Source organism: Mus caroli, unplaced genomic scaffold, assembly GCF_978045245.1.
Source record: "Mus caroli unplaced genomic scaffold, Mus_caroli_1 scaffold_12, whole genome shotgun sequence".
Taxonomy (NCBI): domain Eukaryota; kingdom Metazoa; phylum Chordata; class Mammalia; order Rodentia; family Muridae; genus Mus; species Mus caroli.
The window spans coordinates 114,542,016-114,557,261 of NW_028227267.1; the positions used below are offsets into that span (position 1 = coordinate 114,542,016).

Consider the following 15,246-nt stretch of genomic DNA (forward strand, 5'->3'; position numbering starts at 1 on the left):
TGGTATCACCCTTAGTAACAGGAAAATATTAATATTTCCCTATTTAATTTAATTAATGTAATTAAATATATTTCTGGAGGTACACTGTCATCTTTGTTGAAGATGGAGATACAGTTAGATGACTCACCACTGCCTATATGTTTGTCTGTCTCTCTGGCTGTCTATCTTTCTATCTATCTATCTATCTATCTATCTATCTATCTATCTATCTATCTATCTACCTGTCTTTATGTCTATAATGTTTCTCTCCTTTGTAAACCTGCACCACACTCTTGATCACTAACTATTCATTTACAGAAGGCACTGCATTGTGTTCAATAAATTAACCTTTAATTCCTGAATCTAACATAATATTTGACATAAAAAAGAAGGCAAGTGACTGAGCTGTCCACAGTTCTTGACTAACATACGCGTTCTAGTCTCATTATATTAGTGTTCTGCAATCCGGCAGTTTTCCCATTCTTTCCTATCTTCTTTCACAATCTGAATACCTCTCATCCTTTTCCTGAGTTAGCACAGCCAAGATGTCTTTATTCTTGGTATCAAGATAAAAAGACTTTACTTAGGATATTTTTATAGTTGAATATTGAACGTTGATAATTTTATTATTTCATTTTAGGACCAACTAGTAGCTATTTCTGAAATGGTTTTGTTAGGCATTTGGTTTCATGAAGTCGTAAGTCACAGTGACCTACAGTACAACAGAGTGCTTCAACATTCATTGTCTTTAAGGTTAAAATGTCCGTGTCTTTCCATTCATGCTTCTTAGCTGTTCTTAGTTGGAGAAATGTATGGGTATGATGATCATTTGATCCCTATGTATAGTTTATAATCATTAAATCGGGGCGGTTCATTTTCCTTTTCTAAAACAGTTTTTTTTAAATGTTTTGGTTAATACACCAGTATATATGTTTGTGAGTGTAATATTTAATACATTATCTAATATGTCCTAATCAAACCAGGAATATTAATTTTCCGTTATAGAGGCTTAGTAATATGTCAGGCAATTTTACTTTTGGGGAACAAATAAAAATATATTTTCTAGCTTGAAGAAAAACTACATACTTTCTGTCAGCCATTAAAATTAAATAATCTCTTAAATGTTGATACATCTGTGACAAACAGGATGTCTACACTTCTGGGCAGTAACATGAAGAAACAAAAGCTGTAGGGAAATACATTACAAATTAGGGAAAATTATCTCTTTATTAAAATCTTTAAATTGATAAAAAAATTCTATTGCAATCATCATTCTTAGTTAATGTTTGTAGGGCCAGAAAGCAGTTTCCCAATTATGTATATTTTATAAATAGTTAATCTTTTATTAAAATAAAAATACCAATAAAAAAACAAAAGCATTCTTTCTCCGTGAAAGTCAAGTCAATAGCATTCTCTGTAAATGCTGTTGTTTTGTCCTAGTTTGAAACTGCATGAAATAGGTATGATCAGTATGGGCATGGATTAATTATCTAGAAGATGTAGATTTCATATAAATCTGAGTGGAACCTCTAGACTCAAACACTCACTCAGCCAACTTCTGAGAAAAATCAAATTAGTTCCTAGAGACACGGCAGAGGAGGCTTCACTGACGTTCCTTCACATGCTTGGGAAGAATTGCCCAGGGCTCATGAAGAAGTGTTGTTTTCTAGTTTCTCCTTGGAGCCCTTGAAATCTGTGGGCCTTCATTTGTCCTTGCGCTTATAAGGGAGGACACAGCTCCCAGGTACAGAAAGAGATGTGGTGCGGCACAGTCACGGTGCTGTTGGAAACATGAACTGATAAACTCAAAGGATCTTCTCATCTTCGCCCCTTCTCACCCAATTTACACTGTGAAAATGGGATGAAAACCTTAGAGTCGGTTTCCCCGGGAGCTCATTCTTGAAGGACTTCTGTGCTTGTGTATCTCTGGTGAACATGAACGGCCTCTTTAGATAGCCTGAAGGGACACAAGCCAGGCTGGCTGTGTCCACTGCCTGTAATTCCCATTTCAGGATAAGTGATGGTATCCGCAAATTTAGAAACATTAACATGAGCTTAGGAAGATGTACACTTTCCATTGAAGAACTCCAAATCTGAAAGCCCAGTTGTCAATATTTTGCTTTATAAAATGATAGTTTATATTTATAATGATAATCCAAGCTATCCAATGGCCCATTTGATCATTATGGCCATCTTTGTTATATTCTTTACAGCCTTATAGTTAAGCGACTTAATTTCATGGGTTTCTGGGCATTTTCAGTTGATTAATTGACATTACTTTGAGCACACCCCTTTCCAAACACAATCAGTTTAAGTGAGTTGTAACCTACTGCTACAGACAGTGCTGAAGAAGGGGAGGAAATGTGTTTATCAGTATGCACTTGCTCTTGTGTTAATGATGAGCCTGTGCCCATCACACAGGCAAAACATATCATGAGATTTTTTTTTCCTAAAATTTGATACTTGGAAGATTAATTGAGTTATTTTTAGAAAGGCATTAATTACTAATCCCCTAATATTAAATGATGTGTTTTAAACTAGAAATCACGGGGTCTTATGAGTTCCTTGTGTAGTAGAAAATAACACATGTAAATCAAGTTCATTGCTCTCAATGTTCTATTAATGACTTAATCATAGGATTGTTTTTCCTGAACAGCTGTGCGTTCAGAGTGCTCATGTGGAACTAAGAATGCCGCTCAGCGGTAGAGCACTTGCCTACCATATGCGAGGGCCTAGGTTTGAGTCTCCATCAAATAAAGAAAACCAAATAAACACCACCAAAGAAATAAATCGAAACGTAGTTATGGGTATTAACGTAAGCCGCGATCTTAGGTTTTCTACAGATAATCCGATTGCTTATGACCGTTTCTTATTTGCTCTCCAGAGTTTTTCCGAGAGCTGCTGGAAAACGCCGAGAAGTCCCTAAATGACATGTTTGTCCGGACCTACGGAATGCTGTACATGCAGAATTCAGAGGTATTCCAGGACCTCTTCACTGAGCTAAAGCGGTACTACACAGGGGGTAATGTCAACCTGGAAGAGATGCTCAATGACTTCTGGGCTCGGCTCCTGGAGCGGATGTTCCAGCTGATAAACCCTCAGTATCACTTCAGCGAGGACTACCTGGAGTGTGTAAGCAAGTACACGGACCAGCTGAAGCCATTTGGAGACGTGCCACGGAAACTGAAGATTCAGGTCACCCGCGCCTTCATTGCGGCTCGCACCTTTGTCCAGGGCCTGACAGTGGGCAGAGAGGTGGCCAACCGAGTTTCCAAGGTAACTTAGAGCATGCTATCTCTCTACTTGGTCTTCCTCTTTTCCTTAAAAAATAAGGTTTATAAAACAAATTAAGGCAAAAAATTCTCATTCCCAGTGATCTCTAGTCTTAAAGGAAACCTTTGTAAAGGAATGCTAAGCCACTCCATACGGTTTGGCAATTAATGTAAATATTTATCATCAATGTAGGTGAGTTTTCATGGGTGATGCTGTTTAAGCAAGACCGCTTAAAACTAGTACCAGCCCATCAAAGTGTTGGTGATGATAAATAGTTACAGGGTGATCCTCTCCGGTAAACAAAGGACAGGGTCTCCAAAGATGCTGCAAGTAGAAACAGGATAAAGGGCACTTGCCATCTCTTATTTATCAGTGTGGTAGGGCTCCTTAATGGTGAAAATGGAGGCCCTTGCCTGGCACCTGTGGAGGGCTAATGGATACAAAGTGTAGGTTCTGCCCCGAGGTCCGTGGGTTGTCTGTCATCTTTGTAATTCCAGGCTGTGTGTCAAGTTCGACTTATGAAAAGCATAAATCACTAATCCACTTTGGGACCCTTCCTTGAGGATATTGTCTGTAAACCTTTAATGCAAGAAAAGCTTCGGGGCTATTGGCTTTCCAGGTGGGACATTTCCTGCGTGGAGCACATCTGCTTTGTTTAAGCTCTGCCTTGACATTTAACTGCTCTTAAGTGGTGGGCCTGCCCATTTATGAGGTCAGCGCTGCACATAGCCTAAAAGATGATTTATATAAGAAGTAAAGAGGAAACAATATATAAAAGGAGGCTGGTATTATGTCTCTTAAAGAAGGTCATATTTGTACAGAAATTATTGCCAAACAGTATTTTTTATTGCAGGTCTGTGGCCAAGAGCCATGGAGGTTTGGTGGTTTTTTTCTTTTCCTTCTATTTTTTTTTAGAACTTCCCAGAAATACTTCTGTTATTATTACCCTTCCTTCCTTCCTTCCTTCCTTCCTTCCTTCCTTCCTTCCTTCCTTCCTTCCTTCCTTCCTTCCTTCCTTCCTTCTTCTCTTTCAAAGATGTATTTATTATGTATACAGTGTTTTGTCTGCATGTACACCTTCAGTCAAGAAGAGGGCACCAGATCCCCTTATAGATGGTTAAAAGCTACCTCATGGTTGCTAGGAATTGAACTCGGGACTTCTGGAAGTCCATCCAGGGCTTTTAACCTCTAAGCCATCTCTCCAGCCCCACCCCAACTCCTTTCTTTCTCATTGTTTACATTTTGGCATACACAGAAGTCTATGGAATGACTTGTAAAATTCCTGGCAATTTCCTTTTATAAAATTATCAGTTTCTAAAAAGTTATAGCATGGAATGCAATGATATAAAGGTCATACAGCAAGGATGTTTAATGCAATTTATTTATTTATTTATTTTGGATATCAACAATATTTGACCTATTGAAGGAACACGTTTTTTAGAAGTAGTTTAATAGAAAGGCAGTCAAATGGGATTCCAAGAAGATGTGTTATTCCCAGCTATGATCTTTTAAATATAAGGAAGTACAGAAACAAAAAGTATACCCTATAGGCCCTAACAAAGATATTTCTTTAATTACATTATTATTCAATACATTAAGGTCACTGAGGCTATCAGCCTTATTAAAGTCTGAAGTGTCCATATGAAGTATGTGCTGAGAAGCATGGATCAGTGAGTAGACTCAGTGTGTGCACTCGGTGTGTACAGTATTCGGCTTATTTGTGCTGATTCTGCCTGAATGTGAATACCATTTGGACTGGTCTATCATGATCTGTAAAGGTCCCAAGTAGATAAGAAAATATTCATGTTGTCTACTGACTATTTTCACTTGTTTCTCAGATGTTAGCACTAATAATTGTGCAGGGTTCTTTTCTCAGTCTTTCACAGAAAGGTGTCCTCTGGAGTCTCTGTTTACCAAACTCTAAAATGTCTCTCTTTATGATGAAGGGCATTAGGCACCAACCATGAGTAGAAAGCTACCTTCAGATATTTTAAGAATTCATAAAAGTTGTAGCCCACAAACCATTTATTTTTCTCTGAGCAACAACTGCAGAGTTTTGGAATGTAGTTTGTGGTTCATGTAATGTAAAATATAAACTATTCTCTACAGATCTCAGCCTGACTGACCTAGGTTGGAGATAAAATATAAGCTGATATTGAACCATAGATGGGAATGTAGGTAATAGTTGGATATACAAAAGTTAAAACTTCACTTCAAAGAAGCTGAGCAATTTCTATCAAACAATGTATGATACAAGTATTGTAGGGTTTTCACTTTTTCCCATACTTTCCAGATAATCTATAGTAGGTTTAAAATGTATCTACTAATTCCCAAGTGCTCAAATGGGCAACTTTCCAATTCACAGGCCTTCCTTTGCTTTCTTTCCTGTATGCCAATTTGTTTTGTCCAACTGCTATGTGTGTGTAGTTTTTTTAAATATGTCCAATTATATTTTTGTTATATTTCATTTTCTTTTATTGAAAGGAGAAATGTATCTATTTGTTCTATAATTGATCTTCAACCACTTTGTCCAATGTTGCAAAGGTTAACTACATTGGGAGGGAGAGAAACAGTTGAGTCTGAAGTGTAAGTCTGGTATAGATCTGAGCTGTCTCCATGCTCTGCTAACGAAAGGGTTTGGAGCTGGTTGTATGGTGGCAGAAGTTTCACGATTCTGGGAAAAGTTCTCAGGAGGCATCGGGCTGCTCTCGTCATAGTGTTTTGGGAATCCAGTCCCTGTAGTGTCTCATTTTATTTTCAGTGACAACTTAAGTGTTTGAAGGCACCATTAATAGCTTTTAATTAATTGTTTTGACTGGAAAATGTACTTCTTTGGCAAAACACAGGAGCAGGAGACAAATATTTTGACAACATAATGGGGAAATTTCTTTGCAAAGAGTGGAAGATTAATTTGTGATCCTCAACAGAATTTTTTTTTTAAGTTGGGCTTGCCATTTTGCGGATACAAATGATGCTTTTCCTAGCCTTAAAATTTGGCAAATTTATTTTTGACTACAGCTGAAGCTCTAGATGGCGCATCATAGGATTCTCCAATGAATATCTATGATCAGTGAGCTAGGATTCATGTTCTATATAAATTTCCAGTTTTGAGTATGACAAGAATTGCCAAAATATGGAGTGTTGGGCTCTGTAATTCTTTTCTGCGCTGAATATAACACCCTTACTTCAGCTAAACAAATTGAAAACACTTATATGCCCACAGTTCTTCCCTAGAGGAATTCTGCATATGTGTCCGAGGAGACATGTAGAAAAAAAATTAAAAAAAAAAAACCATTTTGAGCAAACATGCAATAAGAAACATCTCAATCACCTATACAATGTGAACAGGGGCCTCCCCACATGGTGGAGTCGTGTGGAGCACAGAAGGAAGTGAACTGCACCTCAGTCACAATGGGAAAACCCATATCTCATTTCAAGAAGAAAACGCTCACATCACCATAGATGACATACCACATATACAGAGATCAAACAATGGGAAGGTAAGCAATACTGTTCAGGAGAGTATAATAAACTTATAAATTCAGAAACTTTAGATGGAAAGAGAAAACCACACAATGGAATAAATGATGTGGCATCATAGAGCAAGCAGAGATCCATAGGAGCTCTTGAAGTTATCTCTAGCCATCTTCAAGCTGGGTATAATATAGGGGACCAAACAGGTGTCTCCATGTAGCACGTGTGTGTAAGATTATTCTAGCAAAGAAATAAATGTAAAAATTATTTACCAGTTGTCCCATTATGATTCTTTTTACCTGTACGTGTCATCAGTGAGCTAGGAATGGAGGCATGAATTTTCCCCTCACCAACCCCACACCCCTTAACTTGCTAAACCTTCTCTAGATTATACTTAATAATGTTTGGTGGATATAGCAGGCAAGGCTCTAAAAATAAATGTATAAGCCAGCTTTGATAATGTAGCATTTACTACATTAAAGCAATGGATGCAGACTAGTTTTTCATCATTCTAACTGTGCTAAAGAGCTGTTCTTATCCTTTTATGTAGACCCATTATTGGGCAGAAACACGGGTGCTAACAGCTACTCTACATGCTTTGCCGGGATTGTGCACATTACACAGGGTTTCCTAACAGAGATCTTAGCTGAATGGCAGGTTACATGAAGTTTCTATCAGTTATCACAGAGGCAAATATGGGGATGACTCTGGTGTCTTGCTTGGTCCACAATAGTGTCATTTACAAACAAGAAGACTTGACTTTTTCTCATTTCTTTAATACAAGTACCATCCTAGCCAGGCACATAGGTCAGTTAGCAAAGTACTTACAAGTTTAAGAACCTTAGGTCAATCCCCAGAAGTCTGCTACATACAGATACACAGACACACACACACACACAAACACATATACAAACAGAGAGAGATGAGAAAGGCAGAGACAGAGAGAGGGGGGGGAGAGACAGGGATAGGAATAGACAGAAAGGGAGAAAGATGGATATGGTTGCATATGACTGGAATGTCAGTTCTGAAACACAGTGAGAGGCAGGAGTCCTCTGAGGCTCACTGAACAGCCAGCCTAACCTACTTAGTCAGTTCCACACTAGTGAGACACAGTAACTCAACCAAAATAAGTAAAAGATATGTGGATGACGCTTTAGGGATATTATCCATGACTGTCCTTCTGTCCAGGCACACAGTGGCACCATCGGAGGTATAAGCATAGGCCAGGGCACCGCTGCCGCCACCACTGCCTCCGCCGACACACAATTTTCTTTGGTAGTTAAAAGCTGAACATTGTACCAAGAGCAGTCACAGTGACTGTGCAAGTCCTATCATTGATTTATTTTATGAACATTGAGACAATAGCAAAGCTGAAAACCATTGCACCTGAATGGAAGGGAAGATTATAAAGTTACGGAGGACCTAGAGTCCCTCCATCTCTGCCATCTAGATCACAAGCTCCACTGGCAGATGATATTAGAAATGGATTTGAGGGGTTTTGGTGAAGTATCGACAAATACTCTCATCCCTCTATCTTGTCTTTTCTTTCTTCACTGCAAAAGGCAGACGCGGCTCTAGGCTTCAGAAGGGCTGTATTTCCTGACACGTTGTGCTTGTAGACGTGAGGACGAGGAAGTGAATCCTCTACCACAGTGAACATCTCGCCAGGCCTCTCTGATCATGGTGGAAACCCATCCCACAAGGAGTGCTGTGTAGCATATTCACGGGGAGATTGTTCTCTGCTTTATTATCAGCAATTTGGAAATTTTTTAAATATAAAATAAGACACATAATAGCATCTGAATTATTAGTCCCCTTCCTTCTGTGGTGATGTTTTGATTAGAGTTGATTCTGAGACATTTTCTGGAACTGAGGACTACAAACAGCCCTTGAATGGATGAGGTTCGTTTGTGATTTGTGGATTTGCTTCTGAAATCAGTGCTTACCCGACGGACCAATAATACCTCCGTGTTATATGGAATAGGTGTGCCTTTTGAAATTATCAATAATGCTTTTATCTTCTCTCAAACATTACATCCTGACTGCAATTTCCCTCCTTCCACACCTCCCTACCTCCTCCAATCTCTCCCCCAGACCTACTTCCTCCATCCCCCCCTGTCTCCTCCAGTCTCTACCCCAGTTCCACTTCTATTTCAACGTTGAAGGCAATATAAGCATTTTGCCCTTGAGATCATATGGTGGTTTGTGGATATTGGATATTATATTTGGAATGTGCTTTGCACTTGGTTAACACATAATTTCATAATAAAATAGTAAGAAAGCCTAGGTGTGGTAGTGCACATCTGTAATCGAACACTTTGGAAGCAGAGGCTGGAAGTCTGAGGACTCCAGGGTCATTCTCATCTACATAGCAAGTGTGAAAACTTCCTGGGCTCCAAGAGATCCTTTCTTAAAACAATGTCATTAGTATTAAGAAGCACAGCATCAGCATGGCTTATTAAATCAATGAAAATGGTTGGTTTTCCTATGTCCCAACTTCTGTGACTAGCTTTAGAAATCACAAGAGAAGAAAATATAGGTGTCTTGAAAAGTATCAAATTCCCTTTTACTAATTGCAAATAGGATAGACCACTCTGGAGTCTAGCAAAGAAAGAGAAAAGACAGATCCTGATTAAAAGAACTTGATTGCTTCTACAAAAGTCATTCTCTCCCCTACTAATTTTAAGGTTTCTTGGAAGATGTATAACCAAGGAGATGCAGAATTGGAAAGTGACCGAGGTAGGGACGTAAAGAATGGAGTCAATGATCCTTCATTTCAATCCATTAAAAGCTATGTGCATGTCCCGCCTTCTCATTCTTTTTGGGCTATCTCTATTTTTAATAACTTACGCTTGAGTTATGTTATTTCATTTTAAAGTTATATTACTATTATAATTCCATTCAAATGGGCTCCTTTCTTTCTGATGAATGCATTTTTAGCATTTTACTCATTTTGAAGAGTGAATGATGCTACCATGAATAAGAAAGGCTTGGGAATTGGCTCTTGCTCTCCTGCCCCTAGCAGCCGTAAAGTTCTCCTTCTTACACTTTTAGATGGATGATTACAGTAACCTTCCATTTGTCTGATCTTTATGAAACTACAACCATGTTAAAGATTTTTCTCAGTAAACCTTTGCTTGGTGTGTTTTATATGGTAAGCAGTTTTGTTTTCTTGAGCGCTAAGGATTAAGCAAATTAATGTGCTTGCAACCACTAATGAGAGAATGAGAAATGAAAACAGTTTTTATACCCTGAGAATACAGAGCAGTAAGTGTTTTAGGAGTAGAGAAGAACTGAGTGTACTCTGAGCTTGTAACTCACACGATGAAGAATATGTCGCTGTTGTTTGGAAGATGATAAGAGCACTTTGGGTGGTAAGGATGCTTTCAGCCCAGGCAGAAGCTGAGCAGTGCTGCAGAGATGTGAAGGGATGCTTCAAATGATGGGATTCAAGCTTGTGGCATCCTAAATCTTGAAGTACAAAGCAATGTACAAAGCCTGGATATCTAAGTGGGACTTGCGGGTTAAAATTATATAGCTCACCAATGATTTTATACAAATCTACTCTGCCTGAGCAACTTATTTTTAGGGACTGAAGAATGGTTCAGTAGGTAAGAGTACTTCTACCTTCTACCATACCTAAAGACATGGGTCTCATCCCCTGGGAAAGAACTGACTCTCAAAACTTGCCCCCCCCCCTATTTTGACACATGTTCCATAGCAAGCATCTCTCTCTCTCTTTCTCTCTCTCTCTCTCTCTCTCTCTCTCTCTCTCTCTCTCTCTCTCTCTCTCTCTCTCTCTCTCTCTCTCTCTCTTTCTCTCTCTCATTCAGATGCTTTTGAGCAGCAAAAACATACAATTCACCTCCATGTACTACCAACATGACCAACACGGAATGAAAATGAATGGCCTGGCCCTTAAGGAAGTGTCATAATTCTAACAACAATGAGATTCAGGTAAAATATTATATTATCCAGGAAAAATAGGTGTGTCTTGGGAACTTGGAGAAAGCAAGAAAGCAGAAAGTAGATATGAATATAAAAATGAAGGTTCACATCCCAAGGGAGTAAGAGGCTAACTCTTCCCTGACAGGGCTCCAGGCCATGGGGTGGTGGAGATGAAGCTGAGAGCATCATTTCTTCTCTTTCGGACTCTCAAGATCTTGACAAAAGCAACAGTTTTTTCAAAAGACAATAATGTATACATTATTTTTTTGAGAAAATGTTCCATATAGAATATAAACATCGTGAAATATCAATTCTCTAGATTCAGGTTGGGAAGCTTTTAAGACTTACCAGATGAGAGGCAGTGAGTTCTAGATCAAATCTGGTGTGGGTCAAGATTGGGAGTCCCTCTAGAGAAACACAAAGTGCCCAGCCAGCAGGTAGAATGCAGCCCCGTGTCAAGCAGGTTTTGGGGACAGTGCTTGTCTCCATTTAGCAAGGACATTGAGCTGATGGTTTTGAGAATGACCACCCAAGATACAAACGCTTATTTGTAAAGCACAGTCACATATAACAAGGGGAAAAAAGAGACAAGGCGCAGACAAACTACCTGATCTTTCTGTATTTGAAGAGGATTCTGAACAGAAAAACAAATTCAAAGACCTATAATGGGTGCCCTCCTGAAGGTAAACACAGAGAGGATTTGAAAATATTGGTGTATTCAAATGAAACAGTGGTTAAGTAAAAAAGGCAGGAAATAGGCTTGGCCATGAGAACGTTAATTAAGCCTAGCAGGAAAGAAGCGGCTTCACTGGCTGAGACACTAATGGCATCTGGCAGTGGTCGGTAAACTAAGGATCACAGACTCGCAAATGCCTGTGAACAGAAAAGTCCTATTCTGCAATGGGGAAAAATTGTAAGTATTTTTAAAATCACTGTCCCAACTTCCTAGTTCTGTGTCAGGCAAGGACCATCAGTAGAGTACCGTTTAACTCACAGACTGCATGTCTTTAAGAGGGAACTCTATTATGGTTTGGCCTGTAGGATCACATATCCAGCCTTGCCATATTTGGAAACATTAAATTCTTCATCAAAGATTCTGAAACTATATTGAACCACATGCATAGTTTGAGATGCCCTGGTATGGAACAGTATGAACACTGGGTAACCTTTCAGCTTTGGCAGATTTCAATAGTGCATTTGGATTTTTACCTTTTCTGAATTCAATTTTTCTTTACTGTTTTTCAGTGCCCAGGGTTTACCCCCAGGATATAATGTCTGTATTTACAACCACGATGAACTCAGTGTAGCCAACTTGACTGGCATGTCTGCTGTTTGCCTATGCCCCAGAATCTAAGAACTCCTCTGGGGCAATGGGAAATGTGTGCTACAAACAGACAAAGATATCTTTGTAACTAATGGGGGAACATCCGCTGGTTGCCAATTAAAGTACATCACAATTTTTTTTAAAAGCCAAGAGGATAAAGTTCCCAGGCTGTAACTCAACAAGTCTTCGAAAAATGACTTCATGAAAAAAAAAATGAATTGGAGATTTTCTCCCGGCCTCAATGCTTCCTCTATTCTTGGGTATTTGTCTCTAAGTACATGTATGCAATGCCTCCCAGGAAGCTCTAGGAAGCATGCAGTTCTGTAATTAAGTCCCCATATAAAGCAGATTTGGAGCGTGGAAGGGAGGTGACCCCATGTATGTGATATCACTGGCCAAACTTGGCAAGTTCAAAGATATCTCATTTATTGTCCCATCTTCCAAGACTCAAGGTGACAAGGACATTCCCTGATGTAATATCAGTACACTGTGGAATTCGAATAAAGCTCAACAGATACATTGCATTGTCAATGCTCACATAGTGAAGAAGCGCTCAGGTTTGAATGTCACATGTTAGTATAGTTTTAAATGACTTATTAGGTCATATTGACAGTTGCTTTTTAGACCAGGGGGAAATGCATTATTATATTACTATTTGTACCTTCTGCTGTCTCATCGCTGTGGTGGCATCTTTGTAAAGGTTATTCCTTTTCATGTATGGACATTATAGCTATGTAGCCTGGTCAATATTCAACACAAACCGGATGGATCAAACTCCCATGCTCAGAGTCCACCAATCATCTCAACACTAAAGGTCTCACTTCCTTGTGTCTAGCTGGGCTAGCCAATTGTGACGATCAGACTGTCAGTCCCAGGATAATGGCGTCCTTGACATTCACATGGAAGCAAAAGTCTGGTCAAAATCCATACGGACTCCAAGTTAACAGCAGATGACAATTAGGCATGTTGCATAAACAGAAATTTTTGACTTCATTTTTGTTTTTGGAGCATATGCTACATGTCAACAATGCCACTGTCATGTGTAGTACACAGCATCATGCAGTACTTTGTGTTTAGAAATGTCTCCCCTTCTAGTTCCCAGTATCTGACAAAGCCAGAAACATAAATGCTTCTGTGTTCATTTTCAGTGAGTTCTTGAGAATAAAGAGCATTCATTCACAGAACATTTTAAACTTTAATAAACATATTAATTATAAAAACACTCCAAATAACATTCTCATAATAGATACAAATATCTCTTTCCATAAAGAAATGTGTTATTTATAAGTAATGTGTTAAAATATTTTTTTCTTGGCTTTGTAAAAAAACATATTATCTTACTAAAAATATATCAAAACATAGGACAGCATTTATTTTTCTGTATTTTAGTGGAAACTAAAAGTTTTTAGTGAGAGGTGATGTTGATTGTATTGTTTTGTGGAAAATCACAGAGCAGTGAGCTCTTTTAGAGCTTCCCATTCCCTCCTTTGGAGGATTTTGTTCTTCAAATTGGCAGCTGGGACCAGAAACCTTTAGCTTCCTTGCTTGCAATAAAGAGTTTTATCAAAGGAATGAGCTCTATGTTATCCTACCCCACTCTCGGGTAACTGAATAAAATATTTAGGACACCATTCCCATAAAATATTTCAAATTTTCTATTTTGGCTTGGATAAAGATGTACTTTGACATTTTGGCTTTGTACGGTGAATGGAATCCATGTTGAAAGACACTTTATTTGTGAAATTTTATTTTAATGTTAAAGATACAGCTCTTCTCTCAGCAACAGCCTAATATTTGAAATCTTTAGTACGCTGTTAATCTTTCTACTCTCCTCTGACTTGCTCAATCTGTAGGCTGTCATTTGTATTGTGATTATGGATCCAAAAGAGCTAACCAGAGAGCAGAGAATCATCTACACAGATCTGTAATTATGCCTTTAAATCACAAAGAGAATTTTAACAAAATTGTCACTCTGTCCCAAATCAACTCGGTATTTAATTTTCATTGATCATCAAAGAAACAGTTTTGTACATTTTCCTGTATTTTCCTAAGTTAGTCAATATGTGTTCACTAAATAAGACTGTTATTTTGAAAATACTCACTACAGAAGGAGCGTAAATCAATCCCCTATATAAGCACTGAACAGAGAGATGACTGGCCACTCATCTTTGTGGTCTAAAAATGACAACCAAAGCTAAGACACCATTCAGTGCACTACTGAGCTATCTCCTGCTCTTGATTAATCTCCAAAACTTGACTCTAGTGAGCCTGTGTATAATTTTCCATTTCTAAATCATGTGCGGTGTTTAATATTGAGTTTGCTGTTTGAACTACCCTGTACATTTCATGTATCCATGGTATTTCTTTTTTTTTTTTGATTTTTAATATTTTATTACATATTTTCCTCAATTACATTTCCAATGCTATCCCAAAAGTCCCCCATAGTGCCCCCCACTTCCCTACCCACCCATTCCCATTCTTTTGGCCCTGGCATTCCCCTATATTGGGGCATATAAAGTTTGCAAGTCCAATGGGCCTCTCTTTCCATTGATGGCCGACTAGGCAATCTTTTGATACATATGCAGCTAGAGACAAGAGCTCCGGGGTTCTGGTTAGTACATCATGTTGTTCCAACAATAGGGTTGCAGATCCCTTTAGCTCCTTGGGTACTTTCTCTAGCTTCTCCATTGGGAGCCCTGTGATACATCCAATAGCTGACTGTGAACATCCACTCCTGTGTTTGCTAGGCCCCGGCATCATCTCACAAGAGACAGCTATATTTGGGTCCTTTCAGCAAAATCTTGCTAGTGTATGCAATGGTGTCAGCGTTTAGAAGCTGATTCTTTAAAAAAAAAAAACCAATATTCCTTATCTGTATATCCTTTATATTGTGACCATGGCTCCAAGAACACAAGAAGATGGTTTGCCTTACAGTCTCATAGAACCCCCCAGACAAAACATGCAGTCACCCTTCACAGAAGGCTGCCACAGGTTGTAAACCCTTGTGTTACTAAGAAGAGTAAGCAAGAGGTGTGTGTGTGTGTGTGTGTGTGTGTGTGTGTGTGTGTGTGTGTGTGTGTTTTGGTCTTGCCTCAACTTTGTACTTCAAATTTCACTGAGGACAGGATCAACTTATCTCATTTTTTATGTTTCAATGTGGAGATTTATCAGTTAATTTCTTTATACTACAACACCATGACTTAGGAAAAGAAATATACAGAGGCCTTAAGCCAAGAAAGAATTAAGAA

General features: G+C 38.7%; 1 protein-coding gene across 1 annotated transcript in view; it reads left to right on the forward strand.

Annotated features, from left to right (window-relative positions):
• Gpc6 (glypican 6) overlaps positions 1-15,246 on the forward strand; it is a 1,019,946-nt gene that overhangs the window by 487,553 nt on the left and 517,147 nt on the right. Inside the window, exon 3 of the mRNA XM_021181728.3 lies at positions 2,864-3,255. Within this exon, the coding sequence (XP_021037387.1) occupies positions 2,864-3,255 (392 nt within the window). The remainder of the gene's footprint in view (positions 1-2,863; positions 3,256-15,246) is intronic.